At 34.0% G+C, this 15368-nt stretch overlaps 1 protein-coding gene across 6 annotated transcripts in view; it reads right to left on the reverse strand.

Annotated features, from left to right (window-relative positions):
* Positions 1–1916: 1916 nt before the first annotated feature.
* The window catches only part of Qki (QKI, KH domain containing RNA binding), a 136829-nt gene continuing 123377 nt past the window's right edge, over positions 1917–15368 (reverse strand). The window contains exons 5-8 of one of the 6 annotated variants that reach the window (XM_026393159.2): positions 14876–14963; positions 13236–13511; positions 10430–10504; positions 1917–6571 (exon numbers count right to left, since the gene is read on the reverse strand). In XM_026393159.2, coding sequence (XP_026248944.1) covers positions 6555–6571; positions 10430–10504; positions 13236–13511; positions 14876–14963 — 456 coding nt within the window. In that variant the 3' untranslated portion in view covers positions 1917–6554. Of the gene's footprint in view, positions 6572–10365; positions 12563–13235; positions 13536–14875; positions 14964–15368 lie in introns of those variants that run through there. The other 5 variants (XM_026393158.2, XR_013344201.1, XR_003301179.2 and 2 more) reach the window with 5 other exon arrangements.

Consider the following 15368-nt stretch of genomic DNA (forward strand, 5'->3'; position numbering starts at 1 on the left):
AGGAGAGACCAAAAGTAAGACAGGATGGGGAAGCAGTAATAGGGATAGTTTTCAGTTTTAGCTGAAGGCTCCTCTGAAAACATGTGCTTGAGCTTTCTAGACACTCTGATCTTTGAACTGAGCAGACTTCATGAAGATTAAGTTTACCCTTTAGATTTTTAACGTTGGCAAGTAATTGTGGGGGGGAGGCAATAAATAAATAAATAACAAAAAACTCTAACCAAAACCAACACCAACACATGTATAGGCCAAACCAAGACATGTCTCTGGGCTAGTAGACTACCTGGTCCTATGGATGCCGACCTGTTAGCTACTTTGAGAGGCAGGTGAAAAGGACACTGTCAAGGAGAATCGAGAGTCCACAGAATGGGGGGAAAGGAAATGAAAGAACTTGGAAATTATATAAACAAGATAGACTGGAAAGTGCAAGGAGTTACAAAACTGGATATCAAGAAGAGATCTTAGGAAGTATTGGAAACAATATTTCACCGATCTTTTACTTTATAACAGTATTATTTATAAGATAACAGACTTTTTACACACAGTGAGATAAAAAATTGGTTAAGGACTGCTTTCTTACATTTAAAAAGTACATAAAAATTGCACCAGGGTTTCTTAATGATAACTAGAAATGCAAACTATTTTGGATATGCAGTCCAACAGAGGAATACTGTCATAGTCTATTTACTTATTTCCTTTTCTTATTTCTAAAATTAGAGCAAGTTATATGATCATCTTATAGTTACATATTAAAATTAAAGAATGTAAGCTTCTTTTAAGTAGTGTTAAAAGCATTAAAATTTAAATTTGCATTCTTTATTCTGGTATTTACATGTGTGGGGGGGCAGCATTTTCAGCTGTAGTGGCTTAAGATAAAGCACATGCAGTCTTTCCAGGTGGCTTACTGCACTTCATGTACTGTTTTGTTGTTCGAGTCACATGTGCTTTGGGAACACCCATTCCAATGTCTGTATATAATATATAGAAACTATAATTTCCAAAAGTTTCAAATGTTTTATACATACCATTATAATATAAACCACAAGATAAATCTGAGGACCAAAGCTTCTCAATAGTAACACCTTAAAAGAGATGTTAACTGATTTTTATACACTGGGAACCGAGATCATTCCGCAATGTAATATCTTTTCCTAAGAAGGGACAGCAAAATTTCAAGTGATGTCAAATCAATAAGTGTTGCTCTCTGCTCCACCCACCACCACCTTCTGCTTACCAAAGTCATTCCTCCTCCCCCTCTCCACCCACAGCATTAAGTGCAGGAACAACACAGGAGGAGGCACTGTGTTAGAGTCACCATTGAGTACTAGTTGTATATATAATTTTAAGTCTCTTCAAAACAAAGGCACTTCAGTTTACATAATTTTATAGTGAAGACACCATAGAAAAAATTGTGTGCCATGAATATTTCTAAAATAGGAGTCCATAAATAAGTTAATGAAGACAGGCATCCCCTGCCAAACAAGCAAGGAATGCCCCCCTCCAACTGTCACATGTAGGATATCAAAGTGTCATACGTCACTGGCAGAAATTGGCAACAAACAGCCATTGGTTTAATCGATCATCTGCTTTTGTTGCACTAGAAAATGACACCTTACACTGATCTAGTTACTCTGAAAAACTTCACCAAATATTATTCTTGTATATCATGCGTAAATCTTCTGTTTTATGGACAACATGCTTCAGTAACTGCTCACATGTATCCTAACACAAAAACTATTGACTAGGGTTGTATGCAAACATGTACTTTCATATGTTCTTCCTGACATTTTGTACCTAAAGGAAAAGAATGTTTAAGTATGTTAATTTTACCAACTTTTTTGACTGAAAACTCAACTATCAATCATTTTATCAAATAACAATATCAAGCAATAAACTCCAGAATTTTACCACTCCAGCAACTTGATAGTTTCATGTTTAATATTATTGCAACCTGTATAAAAATGGGATTTGCAGTATTATTTTCACCCTTTAAAACTGTCTTTTACAACATTTTCAACATAAAAGGTGACAATATGACATAATTATACATAAAGTACCCTTAACTGAAAATGAGATGAGACTGCATTCATAGGCTTCAGAGAATAGCAAGTTGCATAGAAATTCTTCATCACTTTAAGTGACATGGTACCACAACTGGTGTATTAGCAGCTTGACAGGCATCTTCAAATTTTCACAGAATGATACATGAAAACTTGTTATGGCAATGTGAACTTCAACAGGTAAATAGCATATTAAAGATCTGCCTACCTAACAATGATACACTGCCTACTCTTTCCATCAGAGAAATGACATAACCCAAATGACCTTTTCATTGGTGATTAAATTATCACTATTCTGATAATTTCATATACGCATATACATATATGAAACAAGAAATATCTTGATAATCTGGTTAGAAGCACATCGATATAATTATGACTATTACATGTAACTCATTTCAGCCCTAAATTTTAGAACTCTTAAATAAATAAAATATAATTTACAAAAATAAACCACTATTTACAAATGCAAAATTCATCCTGAGAATTTTTTTTTTCTTATGCAGGAGAATTGTTTCACAGAAAAGGCTATTACCAATCTGTGACATAAACACACCTCAAGAAGTCAAGATTTAGAGGTCCACTTACACAGGCCACGAAAAGCAGGATATTTAAGAAATCTTCTCAGATTGATTTGCATGCAAGAAATTAATCACACCTAACATTTCAAATCTCAGTGTTCTTCCCTCTTAAATTTCTTGCATCAATCTTGGCTGTGTTTTGGAAGTGGGTCAGAAAAAACACCTGAGAAAATCTCCATCATTCACTGAAGGCTGGGTGAGGAAGAGGTGGGGCTGCATCATCCTGGTTACTCATCTCTTACTCTGCACTATTAGGAAAAACAGACCCAATTTGCCTCTAGCCTTACCTACGTCAATTCCTCTAAAAGAAACAGCTGGCTAAACAAATTCAATGCTTTACAAAGGAAAAATACCATGTTAAAATAAACATCTTAATACAAAAATTCTCTGCTTTATGATGTGACTATAAAATCACCTACTCATAGAAATTAAAATGAATGTTCAATGAATGAAACTGTTTTCTCAGGGCATGTCATCACATTGAATCTCTACTCTGTATGCTGTGAGCAGACAGTGATTATTTTGGAGAAGGAAAAAATAAAAAGTGTGGAATTAGTAATGCAGATGCTGAAAGGCAAGTGGCATGACCAGGAGAAGAATGCCTCGAACGAATGCTACTTTGTTCTCATCTCCACTGGCACCTAGACCCGAAGTAGAAGGCCAGAATAACCAAAGCCATTTGAACAGTAGTGTGCGAAACTGTCAGCTGACAAACAACACAAAACAAGTCACGCTATGGTTATCTGTGGTCACGGTCTTCAGGGTTAGTCCAGGAACTCAAGACTTTACATTCTTTTGTCTTTATTTGTTTATTTTAATTAAACATGTAAAGGTTAATAAACAGACATAGTCCAGAGTTAGTAGGTTGGTATTATAACATTTATTAAAATAATGCTATGGGTTAATAGAAACAGCAAAGAACCAAAGAATTAAAATGCAAGCTATGTAAAATCCCAACTAAAACCCAAAAGTGTCTAATTAATGTATTCATTCATCAGCTAACTAAAAGCCCAAGAAAGACAAGACACCCAATATAATAAAGTACTGCAAAACAATTGGCAATTTTCAGTTATCAAAATTGTGGATTTTGCATTTTGTATCCTTTTCTCAATCAAGAAAAAAATTCTTTTTGAATGTTATATAACATACATATAAAACAAGATAGAAAAATACATTATAAACTTGTAACAATGGCTGTAAATACATTATCTTACATGTTTCTCATAGGCAATAGGTTGGTTATGGTACATATAGAGCATGAAAACTACTAAGATAATAAAGAAGACAAAAATACATGTCAGCTGTACATTAACATACCAGCGACACTCCCATCTACCCACACTAAAAATTACATAATACTGTCAGAAAAAAGTCTTAAAAACTACATACTTTAACAAGAAATAAATTCAATAAGAATGATAATACTGAGAACCAAGGCATTCAGATTTCAAAAGTCATGCTTCTTTTAAGTTGATCCAAAATTTTGTCAACTAAGTAAAAGTTTGTTCAGAGCCAACATTACTCATGTCACACTTTTATTATTTCATACGTTTACTTTCTTCCCCATAAAAGACCTTTGATAAACATCTAAAATGTCCAGGTTTAACATAGTTGAGATGAAGCTGGATCAAATACTGGTATCATTTTAACTATCACCTCAAGTGTTTGAGTGTCGCAATTTATTCAACCAACCAAACAAAATTAAAATCAAAATGGCAAGGCATATATTGTAAATAAATCAAAACAATGGCATGTGTAACAGAAAGAGCAGTGGCACATTAAACCAAAACTAGCTGAATATAAAACAACAACTGTCTATTGCATAGTAAATAAACTGAAAACGGTTCCAAGTGAGACAGACAGCTGATGGAGAGGCCACCATGAAGGTGCCAACTGAGTTTCCTGCTGACCTTGACTATGAAGCTGTGAAGGTATGGAAGAGGGAACGAGCTGATGAGCTGGGAGTCCACTATCACTTGAGATTTGCCACGTCTGGTACTGAGCAGTTAATGATTTCCTCAAGTGTTTACATGTAGCCTTTAAATGCAAATTGTTTCAACTATAAAACTGCACTTCGTGAGAAATTGGAAGCTTAAACTGAAATGTAGTTCAGTATTCATATGCACAATGATGCTACTTTTTCACATTCTTTTGAAGTTAAAAAAGGTGGCAAAAAGGGCATATGTGGGGAAGAAGAAGGGAGATTGCTAAAGCCAGCAGAAGATGGACTTTGACTATGCCAGTTATCTGTATGCTATAAACAAGTCTCATTAAATTTGGGTCATTTAAAAACACTATTTTTTCCAGAATGAAAGTCACAAAAAAAATTGATTTTTGTGAAAAAGTTTGCTAAGTAGACTATTATCTCCATTACGAAAAAAATCCAATGCATCTCTCATCTCCAAATACAATAAGCTCTAATTTTGCCTGTCAACTGGTGTTCAGATCTCACATAATTTTTCAGAATTCTTTAGGTTAACATTGAAGTTTGTAACAACCAAAAATACTCAATTATGATATGTTTTTAAAAACTTACTAGGTCAGATATTAGAAAAGTTATTCAATTTTTTTTCACAGTATCAGATTTGGCAAATTTGCATCAAGGTAACGTGGCACAAATCATACAATTCAAACCCTCAACTCATTTGTCCCCCTCTCATCTTCTTTCACATACTGGGCGACTGAGTAACATGCATTTACTTTTATTTTGAGGGAGGAGCTGATCTTACAAGACACTTGACTAAATGACCATGAAGGAAAATAAGGCACTTTCTTTTCTTTAGACTTATTCCAATATTTAAAAAATAAAAAAGAAAGACAAAAAGGCTCTTTTGGTCTTTTGTTTCTTGACAACCACCAGAAAAAATCATTTAATGAAATAAAGGGTTTCTTTGTTCTTTTTCTTTTTTTTTATAACACTTGAAAGTATAAAATGCTACATTTCCAAAAATATATATATTTTTTTCTGCACCAGCACCCTTGTATAGTAAAAGTATCTACTTTTTGTTCATTTGTTTCAATGCACTACACTTTATCTACAATTTCATTACATGTATACAGCAAATAGGCAAGCATGGCTTTTACATCCTTAATGATTTTTTTCTATACAGGGAGGTTTAAAAAAAATACTTGAACAGTTTGCCCAGTAATGTGACACATAATGCATGTACCTTGTTCTCAAAAATTTTTTTAAGGAGGTGTAAAATAAAGGTTCTGTAATTTTAACTCAGATATCCATCTTTTAAAAAATAGTGTTGCAGTTTTGTTCTTTGCATTACTTTTCAAAACTTCTTGTTAAGTTTTTCTTTCATGGCACACTCTTCTAATACTTCAAATTTGGCAGGCAATATAAAAAAGGCTGCAACTTCTGCCCTTTGAGGGCACTGTAGTGACTGAACAGTATATCAAATTTTGAATACTTTTTGAATCACTTCACCAATGACGTCCCTGACCAAAGGTTCATGCATGATGCATCATCACACAGTACATTCAGAGAGAGCTTGACTTCGCTATGAGAAGAAAAGTTTCCTAGAAGTCTCTCACAGTAACTGCCTCTGTCACTGAGTAGTTAAGGGCCATCTGTCTCCCTTCTTAAGGAGGCCTTCTTACCGTTCGCTTGGGGTGGGACATTGAAAGATGATCAGTGCTGTGGGATGAATTGGGCCTTATTGCTTTACTACTATTCAGTGCAGGTTCTAGAACCACTTTCACCCAAACGGGGGGAAAAAAGCTGAGTTGGAGGACAACAATTTCTTTGTCTTTTGTTTGGTTAGATGGTAAGACGAACGGACAAGTGCCTCAGCTCGCTGCACTGACGACAGGCAAGCAAAGGCGATTACCAGTTAACTGATCAGCAGGCAGGCATGGTCAGGTCATCATTGGGTGAAGAGTTCAGAGGTCAGAAGGTCATAGGTTAGTTGCCGGTGGCGGCTGGGTGGTTAGAAACAAAAAACAAAACAAAAAAAAGAAAAGAAAAGATAGAGAAGAGATTAGTTTCAGCTAGTGACGGCTTAATGACAACATGAAAAACTAATCACAACTAATAAAAAAAAAAAAAAGCATGTTTAATTCTGACAAACTGATTGACACCATCTACAGAATACAATAAAAATCATGACAATTCATATCATGATTTGAACAAATGAAGAGGAGCCCACTCCCACAAAAGAAAAAAAATTGGTTAACAGAAAAAATAGAAATAAAATACAACTAACAACTAATAGTTAGTAGCAGTCAATGAAAGAAATTGGAAAACAATGATGAATAGATTTGATATACAGAATTTTGAACAGTCAGTGCAGTTATCAGTATCTGACTGCTATTAAGCATTAGTACTCTCTCAGATGCAAGCATTAAAGCAACTATTAATGATGGATGTGATTATTAATAACTGATGATTAACAGAAATGAATCTAAAGAAATTTAAATTTCTATGAGCAATTTGGTTCAACATAAACTCTGGGCCAAACAAGGTTTCTTTTGTTCAATAAATGTTTATTGCTTTTTCAATTATTCTATTTACAAACAACATGGAGTTTCTTGGCCTCATGATACAAAGCAATACTGTAGTCTAGCAGTGTAGGCAACATCATGGGAACTAGAAAAAGGCCAGGCCTTCTGCACTGGCCAACAATTTCCAGTTGAAAATACTATTTTACACATATAGAACACTTATAAAATGCACTTGCATGTAAACACTGTAAAATCCTGCCATTTAAAATTCTATACCTCAAAGAGCTCTAAGTACATCAAAAAATAGAAGAAATTTCTAATTGATACCAATAAGGCATTTTAAGTCTACAAACAGCTTTCTTTATTCAATTTCAAAGCTAATACTCTGCAAATACAATAAAATCTGACATTTCATATACATTCCTGCTTTATATTTTTATATTTTAAAAGAAGCCACCTGTAAATACTATTTTCTTTTGCAAAATAACAAAAAGAACAAAAAAAAAAGTTTTTTGTTTTTTGTTTTTTTTTTAAATTACAGTAAAACAAAGTAGTTCTCAAGTGGAAAAGTTATCATTCCCAATGTCCTTGAGTTGTTCCTTCCTTAACCAACCTCTGTCACATTCTGCTTCACCAAACTTGGTCCACTTAACAGTAGTATGATTTTTAAGACTCATATTCAACAGCTTAATTATTTCTACTATATTCTGAGGTTTGATAGAATTTTCTGTACTGTTGCCATGTGACTAAGGCAGAGGAGATATGAATGAAAAGATACTCAGTGCAAAGTTAAGATTCTGTGCCACTTCATAAATTGAAACCCAGCAGGTATAAAGTTCACAGAGTTTAAAGGATCTCTATGATGGACTGATTTACCTTCATATGAGAAAAATGTTTCTACTATAGTCTATCATTTAGGATAGTTTATAAATACTACAAAAATATGGTATCATCATTGTGACCAAATCTTCCCTGAATGTCTTAAAAAGTAGAATTTTATTTAATATTTTCAGAACTGGTCTTCCAAAATTCAAAGGAGAAAATAAACATTTAATATGATGTAGTCACACTACTTCTTCACAGGTATTCCAAAATATGAATTTTAAAGCATTTTAGATATTACTTAAAATTCTGATTAAAATGGTTTAAACTCATCCAAATTATGTAAGTAATGGTTTTTGTAAAATCATTATTTAGAAAGATTTCTGATTGTGGGGGCTGTGGAGTAGAAAAACAAAGCAAACTACCATTCATATATACCAGTACACCTAAAATATATCCTCTGCCAAGTCCTGGTCTCATACAGTATACACAGGTATGTCAACTGTGCAAAACCATTTATATAGCTCATTACAACTAAAAAGTCACTTGGTCTTAAAGGCTTTAAATTTAGTTTTGAAATATTTATAGAGGTGGGCTTATTTTTAGTAAAGAACTAGATATTTGTCTATCCCATAGTACTCTAAATGATCATATAGAATTACATGGTTATATGTTCAAGGGCTGAGTTTTCTTTCATCCAAAATGCTTATAATAAGTTCTCTTCAAAATACTTTTAAAAATTAAAAAAAACCTCAAAAATAGAGAAAACAGTAGTATAATAAAATAATTTAAGTGAAGGCTTCAGACATCTCCCTTAGACCCAAAGAGTGCACATAGTGATAGTAAGAATGAATGAATATTGTTACTATTAAAAAAAAAAAAAAAAAAGCATTTCGGTTTGCTGACATTGCATTTTGAAAGTAGCAAAATTAATCAAAATACACATCACTACAAAAAAGAGCCATGCATGGAATGTGTTGTTGTTTTCCAAATACTTAATAAAATCTTCCCTCTAATATTTTCAACTATCTGAAGGCATTGGAGTAATAAATAAACCAATAATTACTGTGTTAAAATTAAGACAAGTCTCTGAAAGAAGGGCATACAGGGATAGAAAAATCTTAAATGAAAATACTTCTTTAAAAAGGAGCACTATTTTCATAGATAATCACTGAACTTGGAGTCTACTACTCAGAGTTCATTGAAAAATCACTATGAATTATATTCATTAAAAGTTTATAAGGGTCTCTCATTATTGTGATGCTAAATAAATGTCATCAAGGTCACTGGAAAAATCTTTTATTTCTAATGTGGACAACAACTGTGTCCAGTGTTTATCATTAGTACTCCAGGTAACCATGACGCACTAGGTAGATCAACCCAGCCTTGGGCCCTGGAGCAGCAGTTTGGTGAGGAGATCTGTTTGGTATGACAGTGGTCTATATTTGTCTGATCAAATTGATAAGGGATGTACAAATGGAGTATAAATTCATCGCTTTCCCCTAATAATATTAAGAGTCTTTAACCCATTTAATTAGTAATAAATGTATTCTAACAGAAGAGTTCTGAAGATGCTTTTCAACCATGCTTGGGTTTCCCTATCTTTTGATGAAAAAACAAAAACCATTCAATGTCAATAAACCGAAAATATCACTTCTCCATAAGCATAAATAATTTATAAAAGGGTCCAAGGGCAAATATAGGACACAAATTACAAATGTTCAAAGGAGAAAAATGAAGACTTATTTTCCAGTCACAGGTCAGTCCAAAAGGATATCCAAAAGCTGGATCTCACACACCACAGAACTTGAGGAGATCATCTACCTTCAAATAATATTTTAGCAGCAAATGACAAAAATCAAAGGATCCATTTTGGCAAGAAAATGTAAGAGTAAGAGGGAGCTGATTTTCTAATTTATTAAAAAAAAAAAATCCAACTACATGAAAGTTATCTTCACAGTCCTGACTTTGTTGATTTCAGCTAAGTACTTGACATGTATACCCTCATGTTTATACAGTGGCTCAAGTGTTTTATTACAAAGAGAAATGGAAACTAAATCTTCAGTTTTCTCCAAAAGTACACAGGAGGCATATATTCCTTTACTTCTCTCATTAAAGCACCATCCATTCAATTCATTTTGCAATACCAACCCAAAATTTCAGAATGATTAAAAGGTAAATTTTAGCAAAAGTTATTAATGAAAAATAGTTAAGGCAAAATAAAAATTTAATAGTTCCCCAAATTGACTAATTTATGTTTTAGTAGAAATAAATCATAGTAATAGGAATAGAAGATTCAATAAGTTAAAATACAAAGGGAGCAAAAAAAAAAAAAAAAAAAAAGAAAAGAAAAAGAAAACAAAAAACCCAACCCTTAAATTATAAACGAATTTAGAAAAGGAAAAGAAACAGTGTACAGGTAAGCAGTTACATTTTTCTATCAGGTGTGGTGTTGCAAATTTTATGGACATCCAACGCATTTCTTATAAACAAGAACTGCAGAACTAAACTAACCTCGGTCTGCGGTCACAATCCTTTGGTAAGGATGGACACGCATATCGTGCCTTCGAACTTTAGTAGCCACCGCACCTAGTTAAATTGCAATTACCAAGACAAAGTTAGAAAACATACAGAAGGGGAAAAAAACATTAACAGCAGGTTTATCAAAATGGATTTCTTTCAAATGTTCATTTACTACAAAAGTTTGTTTTAAGAAACACGTTAAGGCACAGTAGTTTTAAAATTAACCATTATATGTCACATATATATGCATCTATTAATATTGCATTCATTTCAAACATGTTGGCCTTAACCTATTTTATCCATTCATTTACAATCCCCAAGTTACAGTATTTCGTGAACTCTATTAGATCCAAACATATTTGAGCTTTACTAGTCACATATTCACTGAAGTGCCTTTCTTGCAGCAGGACTACTTAAATAATGCCATGTTTAATACTGACAATTATTTGCTAACCTTAAGACCACTTCCAGAGTTTATTATTTAAAAAGGTTTAAAAGCAATTCTTAAAGCCTACAGATTGTGGTTTAAAACTTTGAGTCAATAAGTATGAACTGCAATGAATTAGGTGATTAGTAAAGCAAACAGTATAGTACACTTAGCAGTCAGTACACTACTATACACTCCTTTATAAATTACCGTTACTTTGTCATATTACAGACTAAACCAAATTAATAACATGGTTTTACTTTATATCTATGTGCAAAAAGTGCAAGTAAGCCACTGACTGCTAGGCTAAGCTTTTTCCCCGGAGGCTGCTGAGACTAAGCATTTGTTAAATTCAGATCTGATGAGGGTTCAGTTAAGACCGATCTTGAATTCTTAGCCTTTCGCTGGGAAAGCCATACCTAAAGATAAAAGGAAGGGAATTAAAAATTAGTCATCAATGAAGATTTGATGCTAATACCAATCTCCTCACTACCACCAACACACATGTCTGCATCTGTTTTGAAAGGCACTGCTTATTTTAAAATCGTTTAATGTGAGATTTGCTATATAGCATGCATGTTATCTGTGTGCAAATTTATTGTAACTTGGTAATTAATAATAATAATCCCCTCTATTCTCCTAGGGGTCAATATCATGTTTTACTGCTTAGGTAGCAAAGCAATAAATAACACTGATAATGATAGCCCCCTCCCAATTTGGTGCATGTTATTAATCACTTTATGAATGCCAAATAAGTATCTCCGTATTTTGCTCTTAATTTTGCCAGTCTAATAAGTGGGTCTTAACAATGAAAAATTTCCCAATGGAAACAAAAGCATGTTAGTTTATAATAAGAAACAAAGTTTACAGCAGTGCCTCTTGCTGTTTCTAAGCAGTAAACTGGTCCATCACCCCCTTTTTCATCTTGGATAAACTAATTGTATACAAGTGTAATACTACATGGCAAAACGAGGGAGATCTTGGATTCAAAAGTCCTGGAACAGTAGCTGGTGGCTAAGAGCCTCAGCCCTACAGAAAATTAAGGGTCCTAACTCCTCGGGAACACATGCTGTGGGTGCAGCAGAGAGGATTTCTAGGGGGAAGGAGCATGCATGGGGCCACAGGAGAGAGTATTAATAGAAAGGAAAACTTAAATAAGGTTATAGGTTACATGTTATTTTAAAAATGTTCAAGAAATGTGCAACAGAAACAAGCCTCTCATCAATATTCTGTGGTATAATTCTGACCTGTAATTACTTTATACAATGATTTAGACAGAAAACATGTACAATAAAATGTATTTGTTCATAAAACAAAAGGCACCTGAGTGCATGCACACACACAGATAACATACAGAGCATTGTGACTTTCTTTAATTGAACAATGAATTTTCGAGCTTAAATCTTAATATCCGGGTTCATTAAAGATTTTCAAATTTTTAGAAATCAATATTAATGCTTGGGAAAAATAAACTTCAAAAGAACAAAGTCCTAAAAGTCAACAGCATGCATGCAGCACCAAGTCATATACAATTCAGGAAAGAAAGTGTTCAGATTCTGTCTGGTGAAACAAAAGGGCTGCGTGGAAACAGCTGTCCCACACTGACTGGTCGTGCTAGAACAGCTGCTGTGTTCTAGTCCTTCATCCAGCAAGTCAATGGGCTGAAATATCAGGCATGACTGGCATTTCAATCCACTCTATAAAAAAAAGGCATCAGTAATGTCTTTTTCGAGCACACCACTTTTTGTTCATGTTCATGTAAAAACCAAGCGTTTACAGTATGACCTTAATTTTTGCCTCCAGTGGGAATCTGAATTCAGTAACTGCATATTTACTCATTTATTCCAAACTGCACTGAAAGCTGTCTCATGTTTCATCTTAGGTCTTCAAAAGACAAAAAATTCAAAGTTCAGTTAAGATTGCAACCAATAATATGGTCCCATTTAAAGTGATCATAAATACTTAGCACCCAATAATATAAATTTCATAAAAATCTCAAAATACTTTCATGGGTAAGTTTAGAAGTTAACTAGCCATTAAAGAAACCCATGAGTCAAAAGAAATCTAACTTCAGAAGGAGGAGCTGATAAAGGCATTAGGACAATTGGGTGAAACCTAAATAAAACTCAAGAACAATTCTAGTATTGTCAGATGTGAAAGTTATTTTTTGTTTACGATGTACATTGCAAATTTACCCAAACAAACGAATTTGAGTTATCAAGTGAATCTGAACAAACTTGGGTGCAGTTATTTAACAGGGGAACCCTTAAAAGGGGCAGAAACGCTTCTCTAAAACTGTTAAAATAATTTCTAAGTCTGGGCAACAAAATGTATGAAGAATATCACTGACCACCAGGAAGAAGAACTTACCTAAAACACCACTGGGTTCAATAGGGTACTCAAGGATTGATGTAGCTGGTGCCAACGTGTAAGGGTATTCATAGGGTGTGTAGATCAACCCAGCCTCGGGCCCTGGAGGGACTATTGCAGCAGTTGGGTGAGGAGTTCCGTTTGGCATGACAGCGGTCTGTATTTGTCTGATCAAAGGCATTATGGTAGGGCCAGCTGGCGTAGGAGTACGCAGGGCAGCTGGTGGGAGGACAGGCGCAGGCCCAGTTATGATCCTTGGAGCAGCCTGGGCTGTTGCTGCAAGAGAAAAGGCAAGGGCTGCTACAGTAAGCAAAGAAATTCAGGAAGAAGTACAGGGACAGCAGTATAAAATATGGGAAAATGAGAGAGGAGTAGGAAAAAGAAAGAAAAAAGCAGGAAAGAAGAAAAATAAAAGGAAATCATTAGTACATGCACTGATCACACAAAATGCCAAAGCACACCAATCAAACGCAATCAGCTTTCCCTTTCCCAATGTGATTAAGAACAAATGTGCAAAAATTAAAAGCCACTGTAAAAAAAAATGAATGAAATAAAATGTTATATTTAGTTTATATATTTGATATATCTGCTTTTTAAGATTTCTTGAAACTAAAGGTGCATGCAGAAGCACAAGAAAACATTTGCATTAAAAGATGTTACAAAAAAATTTGTAATTTGGAGTCCACAGAAACAGTTTTGGTATATTTTGTAAGTGTAACTTCAGTTTCAAATTAAAAGAAAGAATAATTTTCATTGTATTAAGTCAGACCAGTAACCACTAGATGATCATATGTATATCCTGAAGCATTGATAGTTAACTTCTTAGAAAAAAGAAACAATATAAAAAGATCCTAACTTCATGACATTAATGATATGCTCACATTCTCATGCATAAATTAAAGTCAATTACAAATTACCACTTGTAAAATAATTACACTTCTAAACTCAATGAGTTGCCTAGATGTTAGAAAGTTGGTGAGGACTTTAAAATTTATTTCTTAAAATCATTAGTAAATGAAAAATAATATTATGCTTATATGATGTGTGACCATTAGATTATCTCAAAATATAAATTTCATTTTAAATTTAAAAAAGAAATCCTCATAGCTTTTAAAATCATGCACAGATTTCTAAGAAGAAAAATAGAAGACTGGAAATAGTTATCACCACCCACTGATCTCTGTGAACTCACGTGTGAACTCAACAGGGAAAACACCGGAGGAGGGGGAACATGCAAGCAAAGGGACAGGAAAGTACTCAACAGAAGGGTCATTCATCCAGTAACACTTTAACTTCTAAAAAAGCTTTCAAAGTCTTGTATTGTGCATAAATACAACAAAATAAACTGGAGGCCTTGAAGCTGTACAGAACAGGAAATTTCTTGAATTTAGATATCAAAATGTCATCAGAAAAATAAAGAAGTATTTACAAACCTAAAGCTTCGATATGCTGGCATACAATAAAATCAAGAGAGGATAGTAATTCATGAAAGCATTAAAAATAGGACTGATGCTCCCCTGTTCAATGACACAATTACTTCAATTCTTCAGTTTAATTGCTCTTGTGTTATGCTGTGAAAAGAAGTCTGTAGACAAAACAACAGAGACAGCTACAACCCTAGGCCTCAGTCTCATCCTTACGTGATTTAATGTTGGCATCTCTGTAGGTGCCATTCAGAATCGCAAGCTCCATCAGCTGCATCTTCTTCAGGCTGTCTTCTCCTTCTGCCTGTGTGTGGAAGAACACAAGAGCAGTAAGCATTTAGACTTTCCACAAACAACATAGCTAGATCTACACACAAGCCTTAAATCAGATACCATGTGACTATAGTGACCTACTTCAATCAGGAGGAAACAAACAAAAACCTGGGACCTGGGAATCCTAAGGTTCTGACATTCTAAAGCCTATTTCCTCAGGGATGGCATGTGGCTACATAAGACATTCTCAATGGCCAGTGGCTGCCTTGAAATGGGAATAAATAAAAATGTGAGACAAAAATCAAATATAGTATGTTTTCTTTAGAATGTATTACTTCAATGAATATTCCAAAACTCAGATATGTTCATTAAAAGAAATACAGATCCCCAGCACTGTAAAAGAAAACACTATCTTTAGGGTTGCCACATGACTTAC

Source organism: Urocitellus parryii, chromosome 8 (genome assembly GCF_045843805.1).
Source record: "Urocitellus parryii isolate mUroPar1 chromosome 8, mUroPar1.hap1, whole genome shotgun sequence".
NCBI lineage: Eukaryota > Metazoa > Chordata > Mammalia > Rodentia > Sciuridae > Urocitellus > Urocitellus parryii.